Source organism: Kwoniella newhampshirensis, chromosome 6 (assembly GCF_039105145.1).
Source record: "Kwoniella newhampshirensis strain CBS 13917 chromosome 6, whole genome shotgun sequence".
Classification (NCBI taxonomy): domain Eukaryota; kingdom Fungi; phylum Basidiomycota; class Tremellomycetes; order Tremellales; family Cryptococcaceae; genus Kwoniella; species Kwoniella newhampshirensis.
The window spans coordinates 900,518-923,877 of NC_089960.1; the positions used below are offsets into that span (position 1 = coordinate 900,518).

General features: G+C 51.3%; 7 protein-coding genes across 7 annotated transcripts; 4 read left to right on the plus strand and 3 right to left on the minus strand.

Annotated features, from left to right (window-relative positions):
- Window positions 1–380: 380 nt before the first annotated feature.
- On the plus strand, window positions 381–2,473 carry IAR55_003500 (uncharacterized protein; the record flags this gene model as incomplete). Its single annotated transcript, XM_066946607.1, has 9 exons — window positions 381–403; window positions 468–478; window positions 543–675; window positions 748–909; window positions 982–1,215; window positions 1,311–1,532; window positions 1,589–1,733; window positions 1,797–2,229; window positions 2,331–2,473. 9 exons carry the CDS (start codon window positions 381–383, stop codon window positions 2,471–2,473), a joined length of 1,506 nt encoding a protein of 501 aa, XP_066802999.1.
- A 303-nt stretch (window positions 2,474–2,776) lies between these two features.
- IAR55_003501 (uncharacterized protein) lies at window positions 2,777–4,189 on the minus strand (the record flags this gene model as incomplete). Its single annotated transcript, XM_066946608.1, has 5 exons — window positions 2,777–3,495; window positions 3,627–3,693; window positions 3,769–3,869; window positions 3,927–3,987; window positions 4,064–4,189. The coding sequence occupies 5 exons, from the start codon at window positions 4,187–4,189 to the stop codon at window positions 2,777–2,779; spliced, it is 1,074 nt and encodes a 357-aa protein (XP_066803000.1).
- Window positions 4,190–4,659: 470 nt separating this feature from the next.
- On the plus strand, window positions 4,660–5,800 carry IAR55_003502 (uncharacterized protein; the record flags this gene model as incomplete). The annotated part of the gene is made up of 4 exons (XM_066946609.1): window positions 4,660–4,830; window positions 4,963–5,073; window positions 5,235–5,372; window positions 5,555–5,800. 4 exons carry the CDS (start codon window positions 4,660–4,662, stop codon window positions 5,798–5,800), a joined length of 666 nt encoding a protein of 221 aa, XP_066803001.1.
- Window positions 5,801–6,235: 435 nt separating this feature from the next.
- IAR55_003503 (uncharacterized protein) lies at window positions 6,236–12,574 on the minus strand (the record flags this gene model as incomplete). The annotated part of the gene is made up of 14 exons (XM_066946610.1): window positions 6,236–6,374; window positions 6,435–6,523; window positions 6,624–7,093; window positions 7,159–7,318; window positions 7,375–7,428; window positions 7,477–7,710; window positions 7,767–7,861; window positions 7,913–8,081; window positions 8,135–8,520; window positions 8,572–9,290; window positions 9,339–10,057; window positions 10,118–11,130; window positions 11,183–12,077; window positions 12,137–12,574. The coding sequence occupies 14 exons, from the start codon at window positions 12,572–12,574 to the stop codon at window positions 6,236–6,238; spliced, it is 5,580 nt and encodes a 1,859-aa protein (XP_066803002.1).
- A 244-nt stretch (window positions 12,575–12,818) lies between these two features.
- Window positions 12,819–14,358, plus strand: IAR55_003504 (uncharacterized protein; the record flags this gene model as incomplete). The annotated part of the gene is made up of 9 exons (XM_066946611.1): window positions 12,819–12,935; window positions 13,013–13,097; window positions 13,144–13,178; window positions 13,233–13,298; window positions 13,350–13,417; window positions 13,481–13,682; window positions 13,747–13,905; window positions 13,969–14,240; window positions 14,301–14,358. The coding sequence occupies 9 exons, from the start codon at window positions 12,819–12,821 to the stop codon at window positions 14,356–14,358; spliced, it is 1,062 nt and encodes a 353-aa protein (XP_066803003.1).
- A 1,740-nt stretch (window positions 14,359–16,098) lies between these two features.
- Window positions 16,099–20,684, plus strand: IAR55_003505 (uncharacterized protein; the record flags this gene model as incomplete). The annotated part of the gene is made up of 28 exons (XM_066946612.1): window positions 16,099–16,340; window positions 16,419–16,595; window positions 16,665–16,717; window positions 16,779–16,797; window positions 16,849–16,967; window positions 17,035–17,113; window positions 17,196–17,388; window positions 17,440–17,511; window positions 17,573–17,729; window positions 17,779–17,795; window positions 17,862–17,940; window positions 18,005–18,074; window positions 18,132–18,223; window positions 18,273–18,348; window positions 18,417–18,570; window positions 18,629–18,681; window positions 18,740–18,767; window positions 18,824–18,831; window positions 18,892–19,006; window positions 19,082–19,200; window positions 19,264–19,330; window positions 19,389–19,514; window positions 19,580–19,621; window positions 19,691–19,755; window positions 19,829–19,928; window positions 20,007–20,102; window positions 20,214–20,507; window positions 20,631–20,684. The coding sequence occupies 28 exons, from the start codon at window positions 16,099–16,101 to the stop codon at window positions 20,682–20,684; spliced, it is 2,766 nt and encodes a 921-aa protein (XP_066803004.1).
- A 242-nt stretch (window positions 20,685–20,926) lies between these two features.
- Window positions 20,927–23,064, minus strand: IAR55_003506 (uncharacterized protein; the record flags this gene model as incomplete). The annotated part of the gene is made up of 11 exons (XM_066946613.1): window positions 20,927–20,951; window positions 21,001–21,474; window positions 21,528–21,590; window positions 21,647–21,725; window positions 21,780–21,899; window positions 21,978–22,086; window positions 22,138–22,234; window positions 22,322–22,749; window positions 22,823–22,873; window positions 22,929–22,955; window positions 23,029–23,064. The coding sequence occupies 11 exons, from the start codon at window positions 23,062–23,064 to the stop codon at window positions 20,927–20,929; spliced, it is 1,509 nt and encodes a 502-aa protein (XP_066803005.1).
- Window positions 23,065–23,360: the final 296 nt, after the last annotated feature.

The following is a 23,360-nucleotide window of genomic DNA, read 5'->3' on the forward strand; positions in this document are numbered from 1 at the left end:
GGTTGAGGGTGGTGGAGATGATGAGCGCAGTGCAAATGTCTCTAATCTTCTCTTGCTCTCTGGATGGTGACGGGGGGGTCTTTGTTCCAAAAGATGATCAGTTATTCCCGCAACTTCCCGAATGTGGCAGTGGACGGGACCTAATATCGTCACAACCATCCCTACTCGGCATCGCTGTGATGTGATGTGCTGCTCATCCTGTCAACCATGACGCCACGACCAGGGAGGAGAGCTATCAATCCCATTCATCCCATTCATTCCATCCAACAACAGATCGGCTATTCACTCTGCCATCCTATCCATCCTTCCATCAATCCATCCATCCTCCTTGCACTTGTCATACACTTACGACATACCAAGTCGGGCGTCGGATCCGAACCATGGCATCTTCTCTACAGCATCTGTGAGTGAGGTTGGCATTGAACCACCACGCCGAGCACTGACCCATCTCCTTACTTCTATCATAGCGGTCGAGGCGGTAAGCACCCCTGTAGCTGGTCATTCGTCTTTGCAACACATGTTGACGAATCTACCCTCTACAGCTCTCCGAGTGGCCAAGAACTACACAAAGGGGTACACGGATACCCAGAGTAAAGTCCGAGATGCGACTTCCAACGATCCATGGGGTCCTTCGGGAACGCAGATGAATGAGATCGCCCAGTTGACATATAACCAGTAAGTGGGGGAACCAGTCGCTATCGAATCGTCGAGGAGCGTGTGACTTATCATGTATGGAACCATCTACAGGAGTGACTTCGTCGAGGTCATGGAGATGATGGATAAGAGGTTGAACGATAGGGGAAAGAACTGGCGCCATGTCTTCAAAGCCCTCACACTCCTCGATTATTGTCTTCACGCCGGTTCAGAGAATGTCGTCATCTATTTCAAGGATAACATCTACATTGTCAAGTGGGTATCTCTCTTGGCTCACATTCGAAGGATTACCTTGTGGGTTACTGACCCCCGACGCCCCCCCCCCAGAACACTCAAAGAATTCGTTCATGTCGATGAAGCAGGTAAAGATGTCGGTGCCAATGTTCGTCAGAAGGCGAAGGACATTACCAACTTGCTGCAGGATGAGGCGAGGCTGAGAGATGAGAGAAGATCGAGAGGTGCGATGAGGGATAGGATGTTGGGGAACATCGAGAACAGTGGTCTGAAGGGCGAGTCAGATTATGGGAATGGACCGAGAAGTCCCGTACGGGAAGAGCCTAGGTGAGCTTTCTGTCTTCTTGCTTTCTGTCCCTCTGGGTCTACCAAGCCTCTTAATACTCGATGTGATTTCGAGCTGACGCGATCATCCGTGACAGACGTCCACCCGCTCGGTCGAGGAACGAAGATGATGACCTCAAACGGGCGATTGAAGAGTCTAAACGCATGTCGGAGGACGAAGCCAAGCGACGTAGTCAGCTCACACAGGAGGAGGACGATCTTCGCCGAGCACTCAGAATGTCAGAGGAAGAAGAAGCGAGAAGAAAGAGAGAGCAGGAGGAATCGACGCAAAACGCTTTGTTTGACGATAACCTCAATCTGTGAGTTTTCACGGGCAATATTGAAAACAGTTGATCTGACTGCGAACGTGGTACAGACAGTCACAAAACGCATACAACCAGCAACCAGATCTTTTCGCTCAGCAGACTCAGCAGATGCCGATGCAGCCAACTGGCGGATGGCCTCTCGTTGATGTGGGGTGGGGTGAACAACAGATGCAACCGCAATATACTTCTTACAACGTATGTCCACATCTCCATCTCACACTCACGATGAAATGATTTCTGACTTGTGACGTGGTACAGCCCTTCCACGCTCAAATGATGCAGCAACAGCAACAAGAAGAGTACATGCGACAGCAGATGGCTCTGCAAGAACAACAGCGTCAACAGCAGGAATGGATGCAGCAACAGGCTTTCCTACAACAACAGAACACTTCACTCCTCGCCCAACCAACAGGTTACGGCTCCAACAACCCGTTCGCTCCAGGTGGTGGACAGCAACAACAGCAGCAACCCGTATCTCCCCAGCCTTCTAGCAGTTTCTTACCTGTACCCGTCGTCACGCAACAACAGCCGCAGCAACCGGTTTCTCCTAAGCCTCTGGAGCCTCAGCAGACAGCGAGACCGGCATGGACCGCGCCAAAGAAGGATGATGGACAACACTCTCAGTTGGCGAATCTTTTGGCCAGGGGAAGGGAAGATGGCATGGACACGTTTGGAAACACGGGTGTTCTTCGTGAGTTCATCATTTTTACAGAACGCCCTGTCGAGGGGAGCCAGCTTCACTGTGACGGAGTTGGGCGTGGTCTTAGCTTGTACTGACAGATATGCTCCTAGGTATTCCCATCGGATCTCAATTCGCTCAGTCTAATCGATTGGCGGTGCAACAGCAGGCGACGGGCAACTTTGGCGCAAATAACCCGTTCGGTCAGGCTCAACAACAACAGAAACCAAACGATCAACCTTTCTTCTCGATCTAGGCGCGGTCACACATCGAGGTGCCACATCGCACGTAGGTGGAGTGCTGAAGCGGCATTGGACATATCGGTGTCACCTTTGGGAGTATGGAGAAGAGGAACGAGAAGAGCGGGCTATCTTTCATGGAGCATGGTTGATATACCCGTATATAGCGTTGTAGAAATGATGTGATGATCTGGGGGAGCATTCAGCGAGGTGCAGATATACAATGAGAGATACATGCAACAATATGACTACGATATGAGCTCTATCTAGTATCAACAGAACGCGAATGAGAAAGGGGACATATCCGAGACAGTGACGGATTATTGGAATTTCCTTGAGATCAGGAGTATCAGAACTGAGATAGCAGCTATGATAATTGCGTCTAGCCAAATTGGCACGACACGCCTGGACGAGAACGCCTGAGTCTCTATCGGAGGCGGTGTGACGGGTGGCGATCTGAATATTGACCTTGACGAGAATGTTCGAGTCGGCGTAGGTGTTGGGCGAGTTTCAGGATCAGTTCGTTGTGTATTAGGTTGAAGGGGCGGGTCTAGTGGAGGTGGAATGTTATCTATTGGCAGCGATGGGGGTGATATTGATGACGATGACGGAGAAGAAGACGAGAGGTCGAGCGATGTCATTGGAGGGACGAGTGTTGGGATCTCTGAAGGGGCAGGGTCGAGTGAGATGTGCCCATCTTCACGATCGGTAGCTGGTATTTGCAACATCCCTTGTGATACATCACCACCTTGGGCTTCTTCAATTTGCTCCTCGTCCCCTACTTTCTTCACCTCTTCGTCACCTTTCACCATTTCTGCACTTTGACCCGATGATTCTCCCCTCTCGCTAGACGGAATCTCTGTCGACTTCGACGGATGTACCGGCAGAATCTCCTCATTCTTGATTCCGCATATGGGACATTTCCAATCTCTTGACAATCTCGCTAACCTCTTTCGTTCTTCTTTGGAATAGTCGAGAGCACCTATTGCCGAGAGTGCTTCGCCAGTCTGCATCCAGAATGATCGCAGGCCCACCACCGCTGAAGGATCGGAATCAAGTCAGTTGTGACATACAAGCAAATTCATCAAAGTGCACAAGGAGGAGCCGGGGTTCTATTATGGTGGGCTGATTCGACGGGGAGGAGAGAGCAGAGAGCACACTCGCACTCACCCGTCCTCACTCCCCACGCAGGTTGCCAGCTCCCGGCGTGAAAACTCGTCAGTCCATCAATACAGATCTGTCGTCCCATCCCATCCAATATGCCACGTCAGCATGGGCATCCTCTATGTAATTGAAAGATGGTGAAGCTCACCTTCTTGCCTAGTTCGAAACGACCGTTTGGCGTCATGAGCATTATGTCGGGTGCGGACATTGGATATGAGGGCGGCAACAGTATCCGAAGGTGGTACAGTCCTAGACAGAGGATATGATCAGCTTCTCCTGTCAGAATATGACAGTCGTAATACTCACCCGACTCGTACTCGCTATCGTGGACACCTCGCATGGTACAGTGCCATTCGAATATGTCGCTCTGCAAGATACAAGAACAACCAGCTCTCCATCGTGCTCCTGCGGGACAATCCAGGAATCTCGACAGCTCAACTCACCTCCAGAGGAGCTGCTACAAAGCCATCCTCATCCGCGTCCGCCTCTGCTAATTCTGAAGCTTCTTGCATTATCCGTTTGACGGCGGTCGATCGGAGGTTCACTTTGGGTCGGGATGTAGATGCCATGATTGGTGGGCTGACTTGGGGCTCAGTGCGGTGTCCTACTTTGACACGACAGAGGATGAAACACAGATGTATGGATGGAAGAGGAATGTATTCCGGACACGACAGCACATTCTATCTTTCTCTCCCTCCTTTTATGCTTGCACGTCATCAATCATTCGAAAAAACTCGACGGCGGCGATCTCCGCTCTCTCCCTCCCATCTTTCATGGCACTCTTCCACTCGGCCGTAGTCTCCCGATCTCATCTCTAAGGAAACATTCACAATGATCAACATGAACAACAATATCTACATTCGCATAGCACCTCGATATCAGCCACCATCCGACCTCATCATCATCTTGCTTCTCGCCCGCGCAGACTCCCTCACATAGGCCGATCTGTCCAACGTCGTCTCCGTCCCGCAATCCTCTATTTCCTCCTTCGCATCTCACACCCCGTGGTTCTGCTTCCACTTGTTCTTTCCGACTGAACATGACCGATCCGACCTCTTCCCATCCTTCGTTACCGCATCTCGCACCGGTGGGCAACCCTTCCTTGCCCGAATCCACCGGAACAGGCGGCGATGCCGAAGCTGGACCATCTTCGAGACCATTCACCGATGCGCAGGTGGAAGAGTTCAGAGAACAAGATAGGTGGTTACCCGTGAGTGAGGATGGGTTCCGAGTCTTCGTCATTGATCCGTCTCTACTTCCCCTCCTTAATCGATGCATCAAACACATCGAGAAACTATAGAGTGTGTACTTATGACTCTGTGACTTGGACTCGATCGAACAGATCGCCAACGTGGCGAGAATCATGAAATCTTCTCTACCGACCTCTGCCAAAGTGTCGAAGGAAGCGAAAGAATGCGTTCAGGAATGCGTATCCGAGTTCATCTCGTTCATTGTGCGTATCTCATCGCATCTCGTCTCCTCTCCGCCCCACCAAATAGATCGGAAGCGTCAACAAGAGGTTTCCCTCTTGACGATCTCTCCAATATGATCGATATTTTGTCGTGTGGCTGTCGTCCATTCGTGGCTGATTCCAGGAATCTGGCTCGATCACAGACTTCCGAAGCAGCTGAGAAATGTCTGAATGAGAAGAGGAAGACGCTCAATGGGGAAGACATATTGACGTCGATGCGAGCTTTGGGTTTCGATAATTACGAAGGGGTGTTGAGAGTGTATCTGGCCAAATATCGAGATGTGAGTGTTTTCCAAGGAAGGGGAAGAGGAATTGTCGTCCTCTTCCAGATCGTTGGCGGACGAATGGGGACCAACGCACCATGTCCTCCTGGGCCACCTCTATCATCCTCTCTCGCCTTGTCGATAGAGACTGATGTGTCGTTCGCCACAACCTGCTTGCTGATACACCCATCATTCTTTAGGCACACCATTCCCTACCTAAACGACATACAGCACACGAAGACGAAGACGACGAGGTCGACCAACCGCCTCCCGTGGACGGACGCAAGAAACGTGGCCGAGGAAGAGCAAGTGTCAATAACGCCGGTGCTGGTGCTGGTGCCGGCGCCGGGACGAAATCGAATGGACGTAGTAATGGGAACGAGGAAGTGTCTGGTTCTGCTGCGGGTAACAAGACAAAGCGGAAAAAGGGGGATGATGGGAGATAATGATAGCGATAGTGATAGTGATGCGGAACCCGACTTAGATGTGCTTCGAGGGTACCGTAAGAAGACGATAAGCCATGTCAGTAGGGATCGAGGCGGCCTGATTGGAGGTCGGAGGATCGGATCAACAGAAGGGCTGCTGACCTGGCGAAGGTCGTAACTGGACAAGGGAAACATGTGACACTCAACGCAATGATATCACTAATATGCATAGCATCGACGATTAGATCAGTCTCACAGCCGCAACTTTGACGCTCACTTGGCAGAATTGGCACCATCAACAGCACGGGCGCATGAATCTGAAACTTCGGAAGAACTCAAGATATACACATGGCAATGCAGATTGCAAGTCTACTCTAGATATCTCGCTTGCGCTCTATCCCTCACTCGCGCCATCATTCGAGAGTATGCTACAAACACACCGAACGGAACAACCACTCAGAAAAGAGCTCGACACAATGGACAACTGCTCGAGTGGGACGAATTGAACCATTTGAAAAGACAACTCGCGTGGAATCGATTCTTGCACGTTCGACAAGGTTTCGTAGGTAATGTTCGATCGGTCAATGAGATGATACTGCAGAGGAGAAAAGCGTCAACCGAAATCCTTTCCGAATCGAGTTGATGCTCCACTTACGAATAACAGATAGCACATTCCACAACACCTTCGAAATGCAAGGATACGTTTTTCTTGAATACTGTCAATGCTTCTAAAATCAACCCGTTCTGCGTGCGTAGACAGGCAAGTTTTATCAGTATCTTGCCCAGGTCTATCAGACACCCTTAGACCACCACCGTGGCGCTCCATATGAATAATCAGACTCACTCTCGATGTGATGGTCTGTTGAACAGACATCAACCATCCTCTCCACTTGTTCTCCGGAACTCCCACCCTTCTCAGATCTCTCACGTCCACACCTTTCAAAGGGAACTCTGCTGGCAGTCTGATCCCAATTTCCATAGGTTGCTCATCGACCACATAACTCGCTATGGCTTCGGCCGATCCACTACCACTTGCTGCTGCGACTGTTGCGCCTCCACCCTGAGCAATTCGCACATTCAATCCTTCTTCCGTCAATTGAGCCATGGAAGCAGGTTGACGTAGCGCTGCGAACTCATGCGCGATAATCACAGGTGAATAGTGTCGTGCAGTGAAGGTCAACATGGACATCGAGAGTTGCCGGTCCTTCAAAGATTCGTAGTAGCTCCGGAGGGATGAAGGGATGGTCACTAAGGCACGGTAGAAGACATGTGAGGCGAGTGGGACCAGGTCCGGCAGCTCTTCCGGGTCGAGCACTACGGTAAAATATCGTCAATGCGTCACCGCTGAAGCGCTCAAAGCAGACGACTCATGCACTCACAGTCAGGGTAGAATTCATCGACAGCATATTGACTCGCGGGGAAGTTCCAAGCTCCCATTTCTGAAACACCGAGCATCGCGAACAGCATGGGCACTAGTCCGTCGGTAAGCAACTTGGAGGTATTGAGCTGATCAAGGTATGCCCATCGTAGGGCTCGAGACTGAATCAATGTCAGCATTTTTCACGGACAGTAGTCCAGTGATAGCCAGCACTCACTGCATCCTCGAAGTGGTCCAAGACCGCCATCCAGGCAAGCAACTGTCCCAAGATCTGTTGAATTCATCAGTTGCTGTTTCCAAAGATGGACATCCGGCTTACAGTTGCCATCCCGACCTCCCCATGCCAGTCGATGGTCAGACCTTGCTCGACAATAGCTACCAGTTGCTTGGGCAACTCGATCGTCCCCGGAGCTCGACCCTCCTCCGCTTCTGCCACCGAAGCCTCTACCTCCAGAACGAGTGCCAACGTTTGGTGTCGAATGACTCGACTGAGGATCCTATAAGCAGCAGACTGGACTGAAGACGAAGTCGACAATTTGAGAAGGTCACAAAGCTATGGCGCGCATCAGGCAGCCGTACTGTAGTATGTGGTTGCGAGGGGTCTCTCACCTGACCGAGACTGGCATTTTCCATGACAGTCTCTGGGACGTCTACTAAGAGGTCGAGGAGCAATCCTTGGATATACTGCAATGGCACAGAATCGGCTGAGGTCGCGGATAAGTCAGTTCAATACCTCTGAATGACAAAGGACTCACCATTCCTGCACTGCAGGAACAAATCCAAGACTAGTTTCATGTGCACGTTCTTTGAAGTCCATAACGCTCTCAGAGCTTTATTCGTTTGGCTCAGGTCCCGAATCTGCTGAAGCAAGAGCAAGCTTTGATAAAACAGGCATAAAGTCGTTGGGTCCTCCAGTTTCGAGCCCTATCGTTGTCTTCTTCAGAACCAAACACAGAGATCGACTTGCAGGAGCTCACCTCCAAACCGCTTTCGACAAGATCGAAAATACCATCCCAATGCGCTCCGCTCAGATCCTGTACGATCGGCGCGACGGCCGTCTCTAGCTCTGCAACCCTGTACTCCACCTCCTCCGGTAGATCGTCCGCATCGTCTGAAGTTAGCCATCCACTGACGTGTCTCAGGACGAACAACGCCCGTTGTTGAGGGAGGAAGACTGATGCGGCATCTGCAGGAGGGGCCGACGCGACCAAAATTCGCAACAAGGGAATGCCAGACTTTGCGACTTGGGTCGGTCGGATGGACGTGACTGCATTGGCCAAACGATTCTGGGCTGTGGCGAAAGATTTAGTATCAAGCATGAATGGCTTGATAGCGAGGATCACAGCCAAGGCCAATTGAGGTGCTTTGAATATAGAGTCAGTGATGATGCCCTCGAGCCCTCAGAGGGACTTACTTCGGTCTACCAGAGTCATGGCATATGTGAGCCACACTTCACCATCGTTCTCCTCCGCGCCGCTCTGCCTCAGATGTCTGCCCAGTAAATCCCTAAACGATCTCGCACTGACATCGCCACCGCCCGCTGTGATCTCGTCCTTCAACGCCGACAATAGTCGTTGAAGCAGATCAGCATCCGCGGGCAAAGCGCCCGACTTGAGGGTCTGTACGGTCACAGCGTGCCATGTTGGCGGTACCTCATCAACGAACGCAAGAGCGTATGAGATTGCTCCTTCCACTTCCCGGACCAAGTCCGACAGGTGAGTGATTGAAGCGCTGGCGGAGAAAAGACCCTTGGAAGAACCAGGAACTGCAAGCGCATCCTGTGTGAGCTGCACAGCCGCAAGAGCGACCTGTAACAAGCTGGGTTCAGCGTCAACGAGATGGCGATCGGCTCGCAAAAGAGCCACGGCAGCTTCCGAACAACGAGCAGCCTTAGAACGTCCGAGAGTATCGAATTCTGTCTTTAAGCTAGTCTCGGAGATGTCGCCGGAAGAGTACGGTATGAGTGGGTCTACAATCGGTAGCGACGGATGTGATGACCGGGATGCGTGAGAGGAGAGTTGCTCGAGGAGATCCTGTGTAGGTGGGAGAAGGACTCGTGTGAGGTCCTGAACCGATGGCGCTTTGCTTGTCCCCGTAGTGGTCGCTAGCGCGACATCGATCAATACGCTAGGGCTGATCGTGGCGTCAGTCTCAAGAATGAAAACGGAGTAATGTACCCACTCAATATGCACGTCGACCCGCTGAATTTCATCGCGCAACGCCTCGTGTACCATTCCTATCACCTTTGTCTGGTCTTCAGACGAGAGCTCGGAGATCTTGGCCCACAACGCGGATAGAACTTCCGATTTACTTTCCACGGCGGCAATGTGACCGGGAAGTCTGGGTAAGAGGAAGATGACATGGTGCACAGCAACGAGACTCTGGATCCAAAGTTCTGACGACACGACCTCCTTCATGTGCCCGTTGGCATAAGCCGAAAATATCTCAAACGCGGCTCGGGGAACAACTGCGTCCACCGAATCCGTCGTCACAAGCCTTTCCGAAGAATCGTGCAGAGCGGTACACGTGAGAGCCAAAACCTCATCTAAGGCGTCGTTCGAGAGATGATTCGTACCCTTGACACAACTTGTCACCACTGTTGTGGCGTCTCCGGAACCGGTTGATAATGCCACCTGGGTCGCTTCCCTGGCGATGTCGTCGAGCAGCCCACGTTGCAAAAGACTGGTGGTCTCGATGTGCATCAAGCTGGTGGCGACGGCGAACCGCATGCTCGCATCAATCTCCCTGGATTGCAGGACAGCAAGGAGAGTCTGTCGGCAAGTCTCTTGACCTGACTCCGACGAGTTCGATGCTACAGCGTTGAAAAGCGCAACGCACAGAGCCGAAGGTAAGGTGGAGATGATGGGAACGCTGTTACTCTGAATCAACGGAATGAGTTTCTACGAACATGTAAAGATCAGCGGGCTACACAGTTGGATCCAGGAATAATTGTGAGCTACCTCCTTGACTTCATCATCGACCAATTGAGGCGATTGTTGAAGGATATCAACGAGAGTCTCGGCGATAGTCGTCGAGGGCGGGAGACCCCCGGATAGCGCTGCCGGCAACCGATTCTCACAGAGTCGCGCCAGCTCTCCCACCATCGTTTCAGCGATACTGATGATATTGGGAACTTCTGTCGCGTTCCGTAGCTCCGAAAGGATTGTTAGACTCCGAGAGAGTGTGTTAGTGGGTTTCGGTTCCAACTCTGTAGTAGGAAAGCAAGCTTGAGACAACGCTTGCCGTATGTCGTCGCCTGTCTGATCGACAAGCTGCACACTAACCCCCGTCAATCGACCCAGCGCTCTCCCGAAAGCTACCGCCTCTGTCTCCTCCGGAGCGCTTCGTATGCCACGTCGCGCGCCCGCTTTCCCGCCCAAAGCCAGAACGCCATCGCGCCAAGCTCTCCCTGCCAATTGATCTTTGACCAGCCATGTTGCGGTTTCCTTTCCTTCCTCATGTGACCAGGATTTGCCCACTAAATAGCCTGTGCAGTCCAGCATTGCTTGATAGAAAGCCTGGAAATTGGATTGCTGCCCAGATAAAGAATGTGTTGAGAGAAGGCGTGAATCGACAGGAGCCCATAGGTGGGAACATAAATTTTGAACTTGGATGGAAGGCCCATTCGACAAGGGCAAAAGATCGATCGGCAATGTGGAGATGACCACCAGCAGTAAGGGATATGTGAGATGTGGAATCGAAGGGCATATAGCAGAAATGAACTCGAGGAAACTGTGGAAGGGGCCGGACTCTTCGACGACCGAAGCTGAAGTAGGTGAACGGTCTTCCCTAGAATCAGTCCCAGCTTCTATCTCATCCTCGCTATCGTCTTCTTCCTCCTCCTCCTCTTCCTCGTCTTCATCAGTATCGTCGTCCCCTAGTATCGCACCAGAGGCAGATCCTGCATCATCTTGCTTCGAAGCGCGTCGGGAAGGAGAAGCACCTCGGGTAAGAGTCCAACTTCGGGGCCATTCTTTTGGGCGGTTGGCGTCAGTATAAGTCACCTCTAATGGAAAAGAGCTCACTTCGAAGGAACCTCGCCACAGAGGGACCCGCGGTTTCCCACACCACTGCTTCCTTCTCAAGCCAGCAAGCTCCCAGGACTGCTTTAGATACCATCGGTAAGACATCCGGTTCCTCGATCTGCTCCGGATAAGTTTCGAGGATTGTAGCCAGCAGGGTATATCCTGCTCGCCGTATAGGAGGTTGAGCAAAACCCATTGATGGCTGTGAATCTGACTGGTCGCCGCTGTTCGGAGAAAGAGCGGTCCACAGCAAGGGACTCCGAATCAGACTGACCAGATCCACTGGTAGCGATGTCACAGAAGCTTTCGACAATTGTTGTAAAAGCCATGTGAGACCAACAAGACCTCCGACTCTGTATCGAGCTAGTCTCTCTTCCACGTGCTCGTCATCCTCGACAGCAGGAATTGCTGCTTGCTGACGAGAGGGCGGTGTAGGTGCAGCTTTCGGTTTACCTCCTTTGCCCTGAGCACCCTTCTTCGGAAGCGGAGACGGGACGACTGGCTGAGCGAAAACAGGAGTAGGGTGGATATTATCGTGCAGAGTAACTGGATCCAGAATCGATAAAGTGAGGTATTCAACGAGGTCAGGCAGATGCGATTGCAGGTCAATCCGCTCAGCATCTGTCGAGCTTGTCTGCCCTACCGTAGGGGAATTCCAAGCGGTCGATGCTTCCCAACTTTTGATCCCGGAGCTACCTGCCCTTCTTCCTTCTTCGAGAGCAGCCACCATCCAGGATCCGAGAATGTCTCTGTTTTGTGTACCAGGGAGTAGCGACAGAGATAGAACCTCAAGAACAGCGGAGCGAAGTGAGGGTATGGACAAGATATCGGATTGTAGTTGAATTGCTGTCGATCGATGGAAAGGTGATTGTAGAAGACTCGCTAGATTATGAAGCTGGACGGAGAGGTTGCTAAATAAGCATTCCCATTCATTACTTGTTCTACAGGACTCACCCAAACCGGGATGGCTAACAAGAGAGCAGATTCCTTGATCTCTCTCTCAATCCCCTCATCCTCTGTCCCTCCCGTTCTCAAGACTTCTGAAACCCAACCATCTCGTAGCTCTTCCAAACCTTTTCGTTTGGTCACATCGTCCTTCTTCCCAAACCTCCTCAGCACGACCACCAGCTCGGCGGGCAACGTCCTAGCCATTCCTTGTCCATCTAGCGGATCAGGGATGGGCGGTGCAGGTGGTTTCGGCGGAGGAATGTACTGCTTCACTCTTGGTAACGCCTTTTTCTGAGCTTTGGACAATTTCTTCTGTCCCCGTTGTTTCGATATACCCCCGTTGTTGGATGGTCCTTGTTCGTCGATACCGTCGACATCCTTGCCGGCCTTCTTGGCATGCTTCTTTCGTGTGCCTGCCGATGCTGATGATTTCTGTTTCGGCATGATGCTTGGATGAAAGTTGACGACAGAGATGATGCTAAGTAAGGAAGGTCGGAAGGTGATGAAACGAGTGATAATTCTCTCCTTTCGATCTGATCACTACGTTGACGTCAAGGTGATCTATAGTAGAATCTCGTGACGTCGACATTTCACCGTTCGGTACTCAGTCAACCTCCACTCAATTGATCCGCTTTATGCTCAAGATCGTTCGTTCTTCCTCTTCATTATCATTGATCCATATGCAGTCATGAGCGGGAAAGACGATCACAACAGCAATTATGTCTGGACCCCGAAGAGTGAGGTCCAGATCGCGGACTTTGTCAAACAATTCCGGCCGAGCTTGATCACTGACGACCTTGCACCAGTGAGCCTTGATTACTCATGTGATGCTTGTCAATGTAGCCCAGCTTGGTGGACTGATCCATACATCCTCGCATCTAGTGGATATGGGTGTCCAACAAAGATGATCTTGAAAATCTCGAGAGCAATTCGGAGGCGGCGGCATTGGGTGAAGCCATGAAGCTTTGTAGGTCTGGCTCCAGGAGCTGTAATCAGATCTAACGGGGTTCTAGTGGAAGGATTGGAGAAGCGCTTGAAGGATATTGAGGTGATTTCAAAGATGGTTGTGAGCTTTGAGCAGATGCTAATGATGTGTAATCAGGAGGATGATACCATTCCGACCCGAGCAAAGAAAGGTGTCAAGAGTAAGAAAGCACTCCGAGATGAGGTAAGCCCTTGGCACCATTTGACCCGCAATATCAGCCTGAGTGGCGTGCAGGCACACGAAGAGATTAGAGCCGGACTGAAGGCGATCTCTATCGAGTATAAATGGACATATGGCAAATGGTAAGTGATGCTCTCCTCTTTCGTGACGCTTGCGCTACACCCTGACGTCGAAATCCTACCTAGGCTTTTATTCCCTTCTCACGAATTCGTCGACGGTACTTGGTCCACTCTCGCACAATCAGTTGCCAAAGGTCCCCTCAAAGCTGCCGGAGTGGAAAGCGCGAAAGTCGCGCCCACTCCAAGCTCTGCTGACGAGGGAGAGGCGAGACCGCATCTCATCTGTTTATACCTCCCTGACATTTACGACATTGACACGGTAAGGAAGGTGAGTCGCCGACCAGTCTTTGCCTCACGTATGAGGCGCTTACACATCATTGTTGTTTTGTCAGGTATTGGAGGTGCTCCTCACCTCGCATGGTCTCGAGCCGTCCTCCGTAAAATCTGATCTGTATACTGTGGCTGGTATCGACTCTAATCATCCCACGAAACTCCGGTCGACTATATGGCGACCAGCGGAAGTCATTCCAGGCGGAGTAGAGGCGATCAAGGTGGGTTTAGGACAGCTCAGGCTCCGTTTCATTCCTTCAACTCGAGCTGACTAAAGTGATCAGGCCCTGAAAGCGCAATACAAGCCGACCCGAAAAGTCTTCAGCAAGGATGGCAGACCGGCGGAACCGGTGATCATCGAAGATACCTCCGAGGACGAGAAAGTAAGCAAGGCGGTGAAAAGGAAGGAGAAGCCCGACTTTCCGCCTCCATCCTCTAAAGTGGTCAATCATGGAGATGGCGAAGGCAAGGAGAAGAAAGATGCCGAGGAGAAAGTGCCGCAGCGGCCATCTGCCAAAGAAGGGCGTGTACCAGTGAAGCGCTTCAAGTCTGCTGCGTGAGTGATCACTCGAGGGGGATAGGTCAGCGAATGAAGCTGATCAACCGCAACGACCAGAATGAAGTTCAGAGAGAACGACATCTTCGCTGGATCGGACGACGACATTTCGGATTGATGAATGGGTGATGGAGGCGTAAGACATAACTTGGTGTCACGTTGGGGTTTGTTGGTTGCCATTCTAGTCCTTTGACTCTCCCGATAGTCATCGAGAAGTCAGTGTTGTATATAGCATGTTGATACCCCGCATATGTGTATGAAGAGGCGCCTGTTGTCAGCTCATCCAAAGGTGATCGAGGAGGTCCTGATCAGCGCAAGGTCCAGCCCGCGGCTCGCTCCAATTGATGCATATGCACAAGACGACCATGTCAACTCCGCAGACTTGTGGGGCCTTTCATTGAAGCCTGGATTGCACTTCATCCCGCGGATTCCTTGATTGAACTGTTTCATAAGGAACGCACGGATTGCCCGTAAGGATCTCGTCACAGGAAGCACTTTTGGGTGCTCGTTTACCTCCAATTGGGCCTGCATTTTTGAAACTGACCTACATCATAGCAGGTCGACACTTTCTCGCGCCGTTTCTCACGGGCGCTGAGGCATGGGGGGGAGGATTGACAGTCAAGCAAGCTCGACCGAACGATCCCTTCACTCATTGATGTTGAGCCATGGACTTCCGGGACCAACGTACGCCGAGTGGACCTTTTGAGCAGGTCGACACTTTCTCGCGCCGTTTCTCACGGGCGCTGAGGCATGGGGGCGAGATTGACAGTCAAGCGTACTTCGACTGAACAATCCCTTCACTCATTGTCGTTGTGACATGGACCTCCGGCACCGATGTACGCCGAGCGGACCTTTTGAGCAGGAGAGCCATTCGGATTAGCCAAAACCTGTTTGGCACCCCTTATGGTGACCCTTTATTCGCGAGTGTGGCGATTTCGTATCCCGCGCGTGCACCTGCCACGTGTGCCACCTTGATCTGGCACTCTCTGTGGCACCTCATACACCTCTTTCCTCTCCCCTCCTCTTCCCCCTCCGATACCTCACAACACCCCCATCACACAACAAAAAGTGCCAGAGGACAAAAGGCAAAAAGATTATTTAGTGGGAACCCTGACATCAGAAGGCGGTAGTGGATGGCCAGCGACATCGTGCGAATGCATTCAGCAAGCTGAAGAGGCATCGCGGGCGCAGAAAAACTACGCGAGAATTTTTGCATCATATAGACGCAATTACACTTCTCACAGTGTAAAGAACAGATACTACACATGATCTTAGCCAAAAGAGGCCAGAGAGGATACAATTAGAACATGTTCGCAGACAGACTACTACAATTTAAGCGGACCAAAAGTCGAAGAAAAAGCCCCAAAAACCCCCGATTTGTGGATGTTTCAGGGAGTGTCGTCATTGAAAATGGCACTCTGCCTGGCTACCTGTGAACAGAAATGTGTGAGATTGCATCTCCTGTGAGCTGGGAGTGCAAGTAACATCTATGCATATGAGTGTCAGACAAGATACTGTTCACCGAAGACGAACACCTCGCCGCTCTGACGAGCTCTCAGGAGGTGTATTATGATCACGACCGACACTACCTCAATAGAGGCTTACATTTGATATCCGGGAAACTTTCTTCCCTCAACTCAATGGGTCGCACATGAATCATCTGTGTCTCGCCACGTCCACCATGTAATACACGTCTACATAACTCAATGACATAGGGTCTGACAACTGCTGCCCGCTGGCGCTCTGACATGGACTGTCTTTGTCGTTTCTTACCTGATCCTTATAACTATCCAAGTGATAAACGTCGCCTTGCGTTCCGTAACGCACCGTCCTCGATTCGACCTACCCTCTACCCAGCATGGCACATCAGAATCCATTCAGAGATCCTCATCAGAGCACCCGAGCACGGTTTGCATCTTCTCCGCATCCCGCGTCTGCCTATCCACCCGCGTCTTATCAGACCCTTCAATATGGCGACGGAGGAGATGTCGGTTATAGAGGACGTGCAGGAGCAGGAGATGGAGGGGTGAGTGTCAACGGTCAACACCTGCCATGGGTGGCAGGTGAAGACGACGATGAGATGAAACCTCTCACCTCGGGGTGAGTCTAGTCCGATCACCTCCTGGTCAACTGTCTGCTTTTGCTTATTTCGCGGGCTTGATCGGTGATGTGGCGCAGACCTGGAGGTCCAGGTTCTCAAGCGTTTCTCAATGCGGACCCGTACAACCGTAGAATCGTATCACCTTTGCCTTCTTCTCACTCCATAGGCACAGACTTCCTTCGACGTCAAACCCTTCCTAGACGAGGCGCGACAGTGAAAAAGATACAACTCACCAAGGGTAATTTCATCGTTGAGTCAGTCTTGCGCTCACCATGCTACCAATTCCGAAATATGCTGATTGACGTTGGTTCTTCCCATCGAAGCTACCCCGTGCCCAGACCCGTTTCGAGTGCAGTGGAGCCCAAGTGGCTCACGGGTACGTCCTCACTCATGTCCTTGGGGTAGTATCAGCTCACACTCAATAATCTATGACATAGGCAAGGGCAACGAATTCTCGTAAGTTGTGAGATCTGTGCTGTGACCTGCCTCATCTGACCGACATACAAGACACATGCGATACACGGCTGCTACTTGTGATCCAGACGATTTTACTCCTGAAAACGGCTGGAAATTGAAGACCACATCTTACGGTCGGGATACCGAGCTCTTGATCGCCATAACCAGTTGTGAGCACGGCATATCAATCCATCGTCGGCGGCGTCTCGCTGATGATCTCATTGTTAAACCTCACAGATAACGAAGACAAAATACTCTATGCTCGAACTTTGCATAATGTCATGATGAACATCCGAGATATATGCAATACCAAAGCGTGAGCCATCCTTTCTACCCCTCCCCAAGATTGACCGACAATAAGAGAGATCGTCGTGGCTGAACCCACATCCCATACACAGATCGAAATTCTGGCGTCGTACCGCGGAAGAGGGTAGACCAGGATGGCAACGTATTGTCGTGGCACTGGTTGCTGATGGATTAGGACCTATGGATAAGCAGGTACTGGATCTTTTGCAAACTATCGGGGTGTTTCAAGATGGGATTCTAAAGAAAGATGTGGATGGGAAACCCACTGTGGCACATATCTTCGAGGTGAGTGACTGCAACAAAGTGTAAGTTGAGTATTGTTGATGGGTTTTGTAGTACACCACGCAACTGTCTATCGACGCTACTCCCCAGCTTGTACAACCTCATCCGGGTGATCCTAATAACCTGGTCAGTGATCCTAGCAGCTACCGTTTCGGGAATGATGATTGTACTGAAAATTTCCATCTAGGTCCCCGTGCAGATGATCTTCGTACTGAAACAGGATAATTCGAAGAAGATCAACTCCCATCGATGGCTATTCAACGCGTTAGGGAGACAACTCAGTCCAGAGATCTGTGTCCTGCTCGATGCAGGCACCAAGCCCGGTCACAAAGCCATCTATTATTGTGAGTTTCTTTCTACCCGTGCTCGAAGCGCAGGCTGATAGTCAGACAGTGTGGGAAGCATTCTACGTGAGATCAATCGTCGATCAAGCTGGGCCGCAGCTCAGATTGACTGATTTCCTCGTGTACATGCAGAACAGCCCGAATCTTGGAGGTGCTTGCGGTGAGATCCACGCCATGATCAAGGGAGGTAGGAAGCTCTTGAACCCGTTGGGTAAATCATCACCTTCCATCAGTTGATCTTCCGCCACAAGACTGATCAGATGGCTACCTCGAAGTGGCAGCGCAGAACTTTGAGTATAAAATGTCGAATATACTGGACAAGCCGCTCGAGAGCAGTTTTGGCTAGTAAATTGCCATTCTCTAGTGTCGATGCGCGAGTGATAACCTTTGATCGATTCGCAGCGTGAGCGTCCTTCCGGGTGCGTTCTCAGCCTATAGGTTTCGCGCTATCCAAGGTCGTCCGCTCGAGCAATACTTCCACGGAGACCACACAAGTAAGTGTCGACGTTCACGTTGTTCCGAAACCTGCTAAGCGATTCGTAGTGGCTGCACGACTGGGCAAGAAGGGTATTTACGGAATGAACATATTTACCAAGAACATGTTCTTAGCCGAGGATCGGTACGGGATGATTTGGATCGATTTGGTCAGGTCAGGTCCAGCTGACATTGACTGGACGGTCTACTCAGTATATTATGCTTTGAGTTGGTGGCGAAAGCGAAGGATAAATGGGTCTTGCAATATGTCAAACCGAGCAAGGCGGAGACGGACGTACCGGAACAAGCGGCAGAACTGATCAGCCAACGACGCCGATGGCTGAATGGGTCCTTCGCTGCTTCTGTGGTGAGTGCCCCCTCACGCCACGATAGGACACGAGCCAATCTGGCTGACCTGGATACAGTACGCTTTGATCCACTTTTTTAGGCTATACAAAAGTGGGCATGGTCCAATTCGGCAAGTATTCTATTTTGCGATCAAGAGGGCACGTGAGCCATTGTTGACGGCTCTACAGCATGTTCTTCTTTCATGTCCAAGGCTTAGTGAGTAGTCGTGCATGACAAAACTCAATCACACTGCTGACACATATCTATCATAGTATAACTTGTGAGCAGACGGACTTCTCACAAGGGCACATCCCAAACGCTCACCTTCGACCCACAACAGCCTCGGCCTCTTCTTCTCGTGGTTCGCCCTCGCGAATCTCTGGTTGACATTCTCAATCATCATCGACCTCGTTCCATCAGGATCCAAGATAAACCTGTTCGTCACAGCCGAAGCAGTAAGCTGGAGATCCTGTTGTCCACTTGCGGCGAACGAGCTGTGCAGCTTCGTCAATTGATGATCATTCACGCAGACGCATTGGGTCAACCTCGTCTTGATGTGGATATACATGGCATTCTTGATGTTGCAGTTCGTCTTGGCACTGGGAAATCGACCGAAAGGCGAGAAGGGATTGTACCTTCTCACACTTTGGTAAGCCTTTAGTACCCATGCTTTTGATCAGTGCTGACTTTTTTGGGGGGGGGGGGCGTCCAGGGTGTTTACCATCCTTGCTGCGTATCTAATCGTCTGCTCCGTTATCCTCTCGGTGGTTGCATTCAAGGTCGGTCAGCTAGAGTGTCTGACGCTTGACCTCGCACACGAAGCTGACGTTCTCGAAGGGCGCATTGAGCGATCCTGGCAACTTTGGTGAAAAGATTGCGAATCTCTTCAATGATACTAACGGGGTGCTGGTCGCCGCGGTCTTGTCGACGATAGGGATATATCTTATTTCGTCATGTCTCTACGTGAGTCTGCGAACGAACCTTCTTTGATTGAGGAATCGGACAAGCTGACGTAATTCGCTGATCAGCGAGATCCATGGCATATGCTGAGCTCGTTCCCCCAGTACATGGTATGTCAACGTCGAGCGACCTTCGATCGATCTTGTGAGTCACTAACACCTCCCCTGCTGTCGATTCAGCTACTAGCTCCCTCATTCACCAACGTTCTCAACGTCTACGCCTTTTGCAATCTGCACGACGTCTCGTAAGTGTCCAAGCATGTCGAGTTCAATGACGCCTCGGCGCCGTCGCAACACTGATCGAACCACCCTCTCCAGTTGGGGTACGAAAGGATCCGATCAGGCAGAAGCTCTACCGGCGGTGTCATCTAGTAAGGAGAAAGGTGGGGAAGTGGCTGTCGTCGAGGAGCAGCAGCGAGTAGGTTTTTTCTTCTTATCGCAAGTCAAAACGACCGCGGACGAGCTGATATCACGTTCACCGTTGCGCTGCTCATAGAGCCAAGAAGAGCTCGACGAGTCTTTCAAGCAGGTTGTGCAGAGGGCGGTGACGCCTTACAATCCAGCTGCCGAGAACGAAAAGCCAAGTATGGATGTGAGTCGAGTCGGACGTTGAGCGTGTTCTTTTCCTTGTCAAATGACAATTGCAATCAACCGCCGGTCGTTGGGTACCTCCGCTGACTGATGACTGATCTTGATGACGCAGGACCAAAATCGTACTTTCCGAACCCGACTAGTCGGCGTCTGGCTCCTATCCAACGCAGTACTGGCCATCTCCATCCAGACTCTCAACGGCCTCGATAGTACCAAACAGCTGGTCGAATCTTGCTTGCCATCGACGTACAACCCTTACGAAGGGAATATCACGGTCGCGATCAACGGGACTTGTATTGAAAATGCGTTGAGCTTTGATGCGCAGAACTTGCAGGACAAACAGCAGATTTATTTCAGGGCTTTGTTGTGGGCTACATTTGGACTGAGCATGGTCAGATTTATAGGTGTGAGTTGTGTCTTCCTTGAGGATGATCTTTCATCTAAGCGTCAGCTGTCAGTTGTAGTGCTTGACTTGTTTGGACAGAGGAAGGTGGATTGACGACCGCTGATGACTCATTCAACAACATAGTGCCTTTATTATTGGATGACAAGACAGATGGGAAGATGTTGTCGACGCAATTAGATCTGCCAGACCGAGTGGTGTCAGTACATATACCTCCATACACCTTCATGCACGTTATTGTACTAAGTTGACATGAGTTACCATCACCTACAGCGAGGGGGCGATAAGATTAGTCTCATGATATATGCATGACTGCTCGTGAACCCTCAACGTACTGTGAACAAATGTATAGGGTACAACTGCATCTTCACCTCTCTGGCCGCTCTCTCGATGTCACGCATCCCAGCTCAGAACCTATCGACCTAATCCAGGTCAAAATGATCGACACTGTCCATTAATCGTCAGAAAATGTTCAACGATTAGAACTTTGACTTACCCGCTGTTCTCTTCTTCTGTGTGTCGTTGTCTTTCCCTTTCTCTATGTCTTGCTCTATAGTCTTCGGGGATAACAGTCGACATAGGCGGTTGAACCGGGTTTGCCGCTTGACCAGAAATCGGCAAAGCGTCTGTGTTGTGGACGACGGAAGCGTTCTGTTCCGAAGAATCTTGCGTTGGAGCGGAAGTCGACTGACTCTGCATCTGGGACTGTGCCTGAGAGCTAGACGATGTCCCCACCGAGACTTGTTCGGGAATGCTTCCGAATGGTGTCTGGGCAGGCTCTGTAACTCCTGGGGAGGTGGGATTACTAGTAGTCCCGCTTTGACCGAACAGGCGGTTCAGAATACTGGTGACGGCTGATGCAGGTCCGCCTCCTGACCCAGTCTGAGCGGGAGTCTGAGGCTGACCTGGCGTGTTGGAAGGTCGGGGTTGGCGTTGACGATCATCATTTTCTGGCACAAGGGAGAATCGACTATTCAAACACACGATTCAGCCAAGCCAAATCAGATCAAGTGGCAAACTTACCAAACAGGACAAGAACCGTTCACCTTGAGCCAGGGTTGTAGACAATCTGGGTGGAATATGTGTCTTCGCAGCCAGTATGAGCAACGGCTGGTGCTGCTGAGCATGGGCAGAGAACTCACGAGCACGGTATTCTCATCACCTCATCTCCCACAACAAAGTCATCCTTGCAAATCGGACAGTCCTTGTATGTGCTTTGTGCTGATAACGAGCAATATTAGACATATGCTAAGCTCTTCATCATTGCTCACTCACCCAGTGTCTTCTCGTCGAATTTGAACCGCGGCAATCCCTCTATAACCACATCCGTAGCAGGTAAGGGTCCTTGTGGTCCAGCAGCTTGCATCAGTGTCTCGAGAATGTCATTGAATCCTTCTGCAGTGCCGAGTCGATTCCCATCAGCTTCTCGCTTCCGCTGAGACAATTCGAATCGTTCGTGAACAGTTGGCTCACGTTCACTTGTGGCGTAATCGCCCATAGTCGCCCGCCCTGCGGGTCCACCAAACATCATGTGTGGTGGCATTTGACCTTCTTCACCGAGGACTGTGAAGAGGGCTCGAAGCTACAAACAAGATGTCAACAGACGCTGGAGTTGGTGATGAAGGGGACCTACTAGTTCTGCGCCGTCCAATGAATCACCGGGACCGCCTAACGGTTGTCCTTGTTGATTGCGAGCCCTGCGGGGCGGCGCAATTCCAGGTGGAAAGAAGCTGCACGGGCGAGTGGATTAGCGTCAGAGTCCAAGACAAACACTGCAGTCCTGCTGGCCGGAATACCGGTTGAAGGCTGACACATACCTCTCGAAAGGGTTCTCACCCGCCGTACCAGCAGGTCCAAATGCACCCATCCCTCCCGAGCCCAGATTGCCACCGAATCCTCCAAACATGACTTGACCTCTCCCACCACCAGGGAAGTTGAAAGTGAACGTTCTTGGTCCACCTGGTCCTTGATTTCTGTTCGGGCTACTTCTACGACTTCCACTAGGTTCGCCTTCTCCCCCTGTCATCTGCCCATCATGACCTTCCTGACCCTGATTGGTAGCAGCTGCCCCTAAGAGGTTACCGAACAGGTTGGAGAAGAAAGAAGTGCCTCCTTCTCCGGGACCGGGACCTGGAGAGGCGGAGGATCGCGCGGAAGAAGGTGCAGATGATGTTTGTTGGCCTGGTCGGGTGGGTGGAGGTGGGGGCAGATCGTGAAATGGATCGGGGTTGACTTCCGGGTCGAGCTATGGAAGCCAAATGGATCAACACGGACGCTCAACGGAGGTACATTGAAGCCTATCAATGATGTCAACGTACGATCTCTATGAATTCGCCGTTACATGAGGCGCAATGAGGAACATCATTGACCTGGAGCAGAGGCAACGTAAGCGGCCAATGACGATGTTCAAAGATAGGGACTCACAGTCACAGGCCTCATCTGCGCTCCGCACTATAGGGTTTCGAGGTAAGTCAGCGAGGTCAATCAGTACGATAGCAGGAGGGTCATGTAGGATGACACTCGCCTCATGGCAGAGCCAGAATGGAGCGGTATCGGGCATATTGCGTCGAGTGAAAATAAGCGATGAGCAAGCGAAAGACCGTGGCTTGTCGGTATGTGAGATGACGATTGTGTCGCGGCGATGACAAGTTGTGTGGATATGATCGAGAGCTTCGTGGATCAGCAGGACATGTTACCTGGTTCACTGTGCGTATGTTTGTTGGAGGGGAACTTGTGTTGATGCAAGTGGAAACGAAACAGGATCGTTGCCTCTTGAGTGGTCATTGACCGGCGGCGAATTGACCGTAATGACGTTAGGGTTACAGCAACGATAGAGAAGTCCGCGCCTATGCAGCG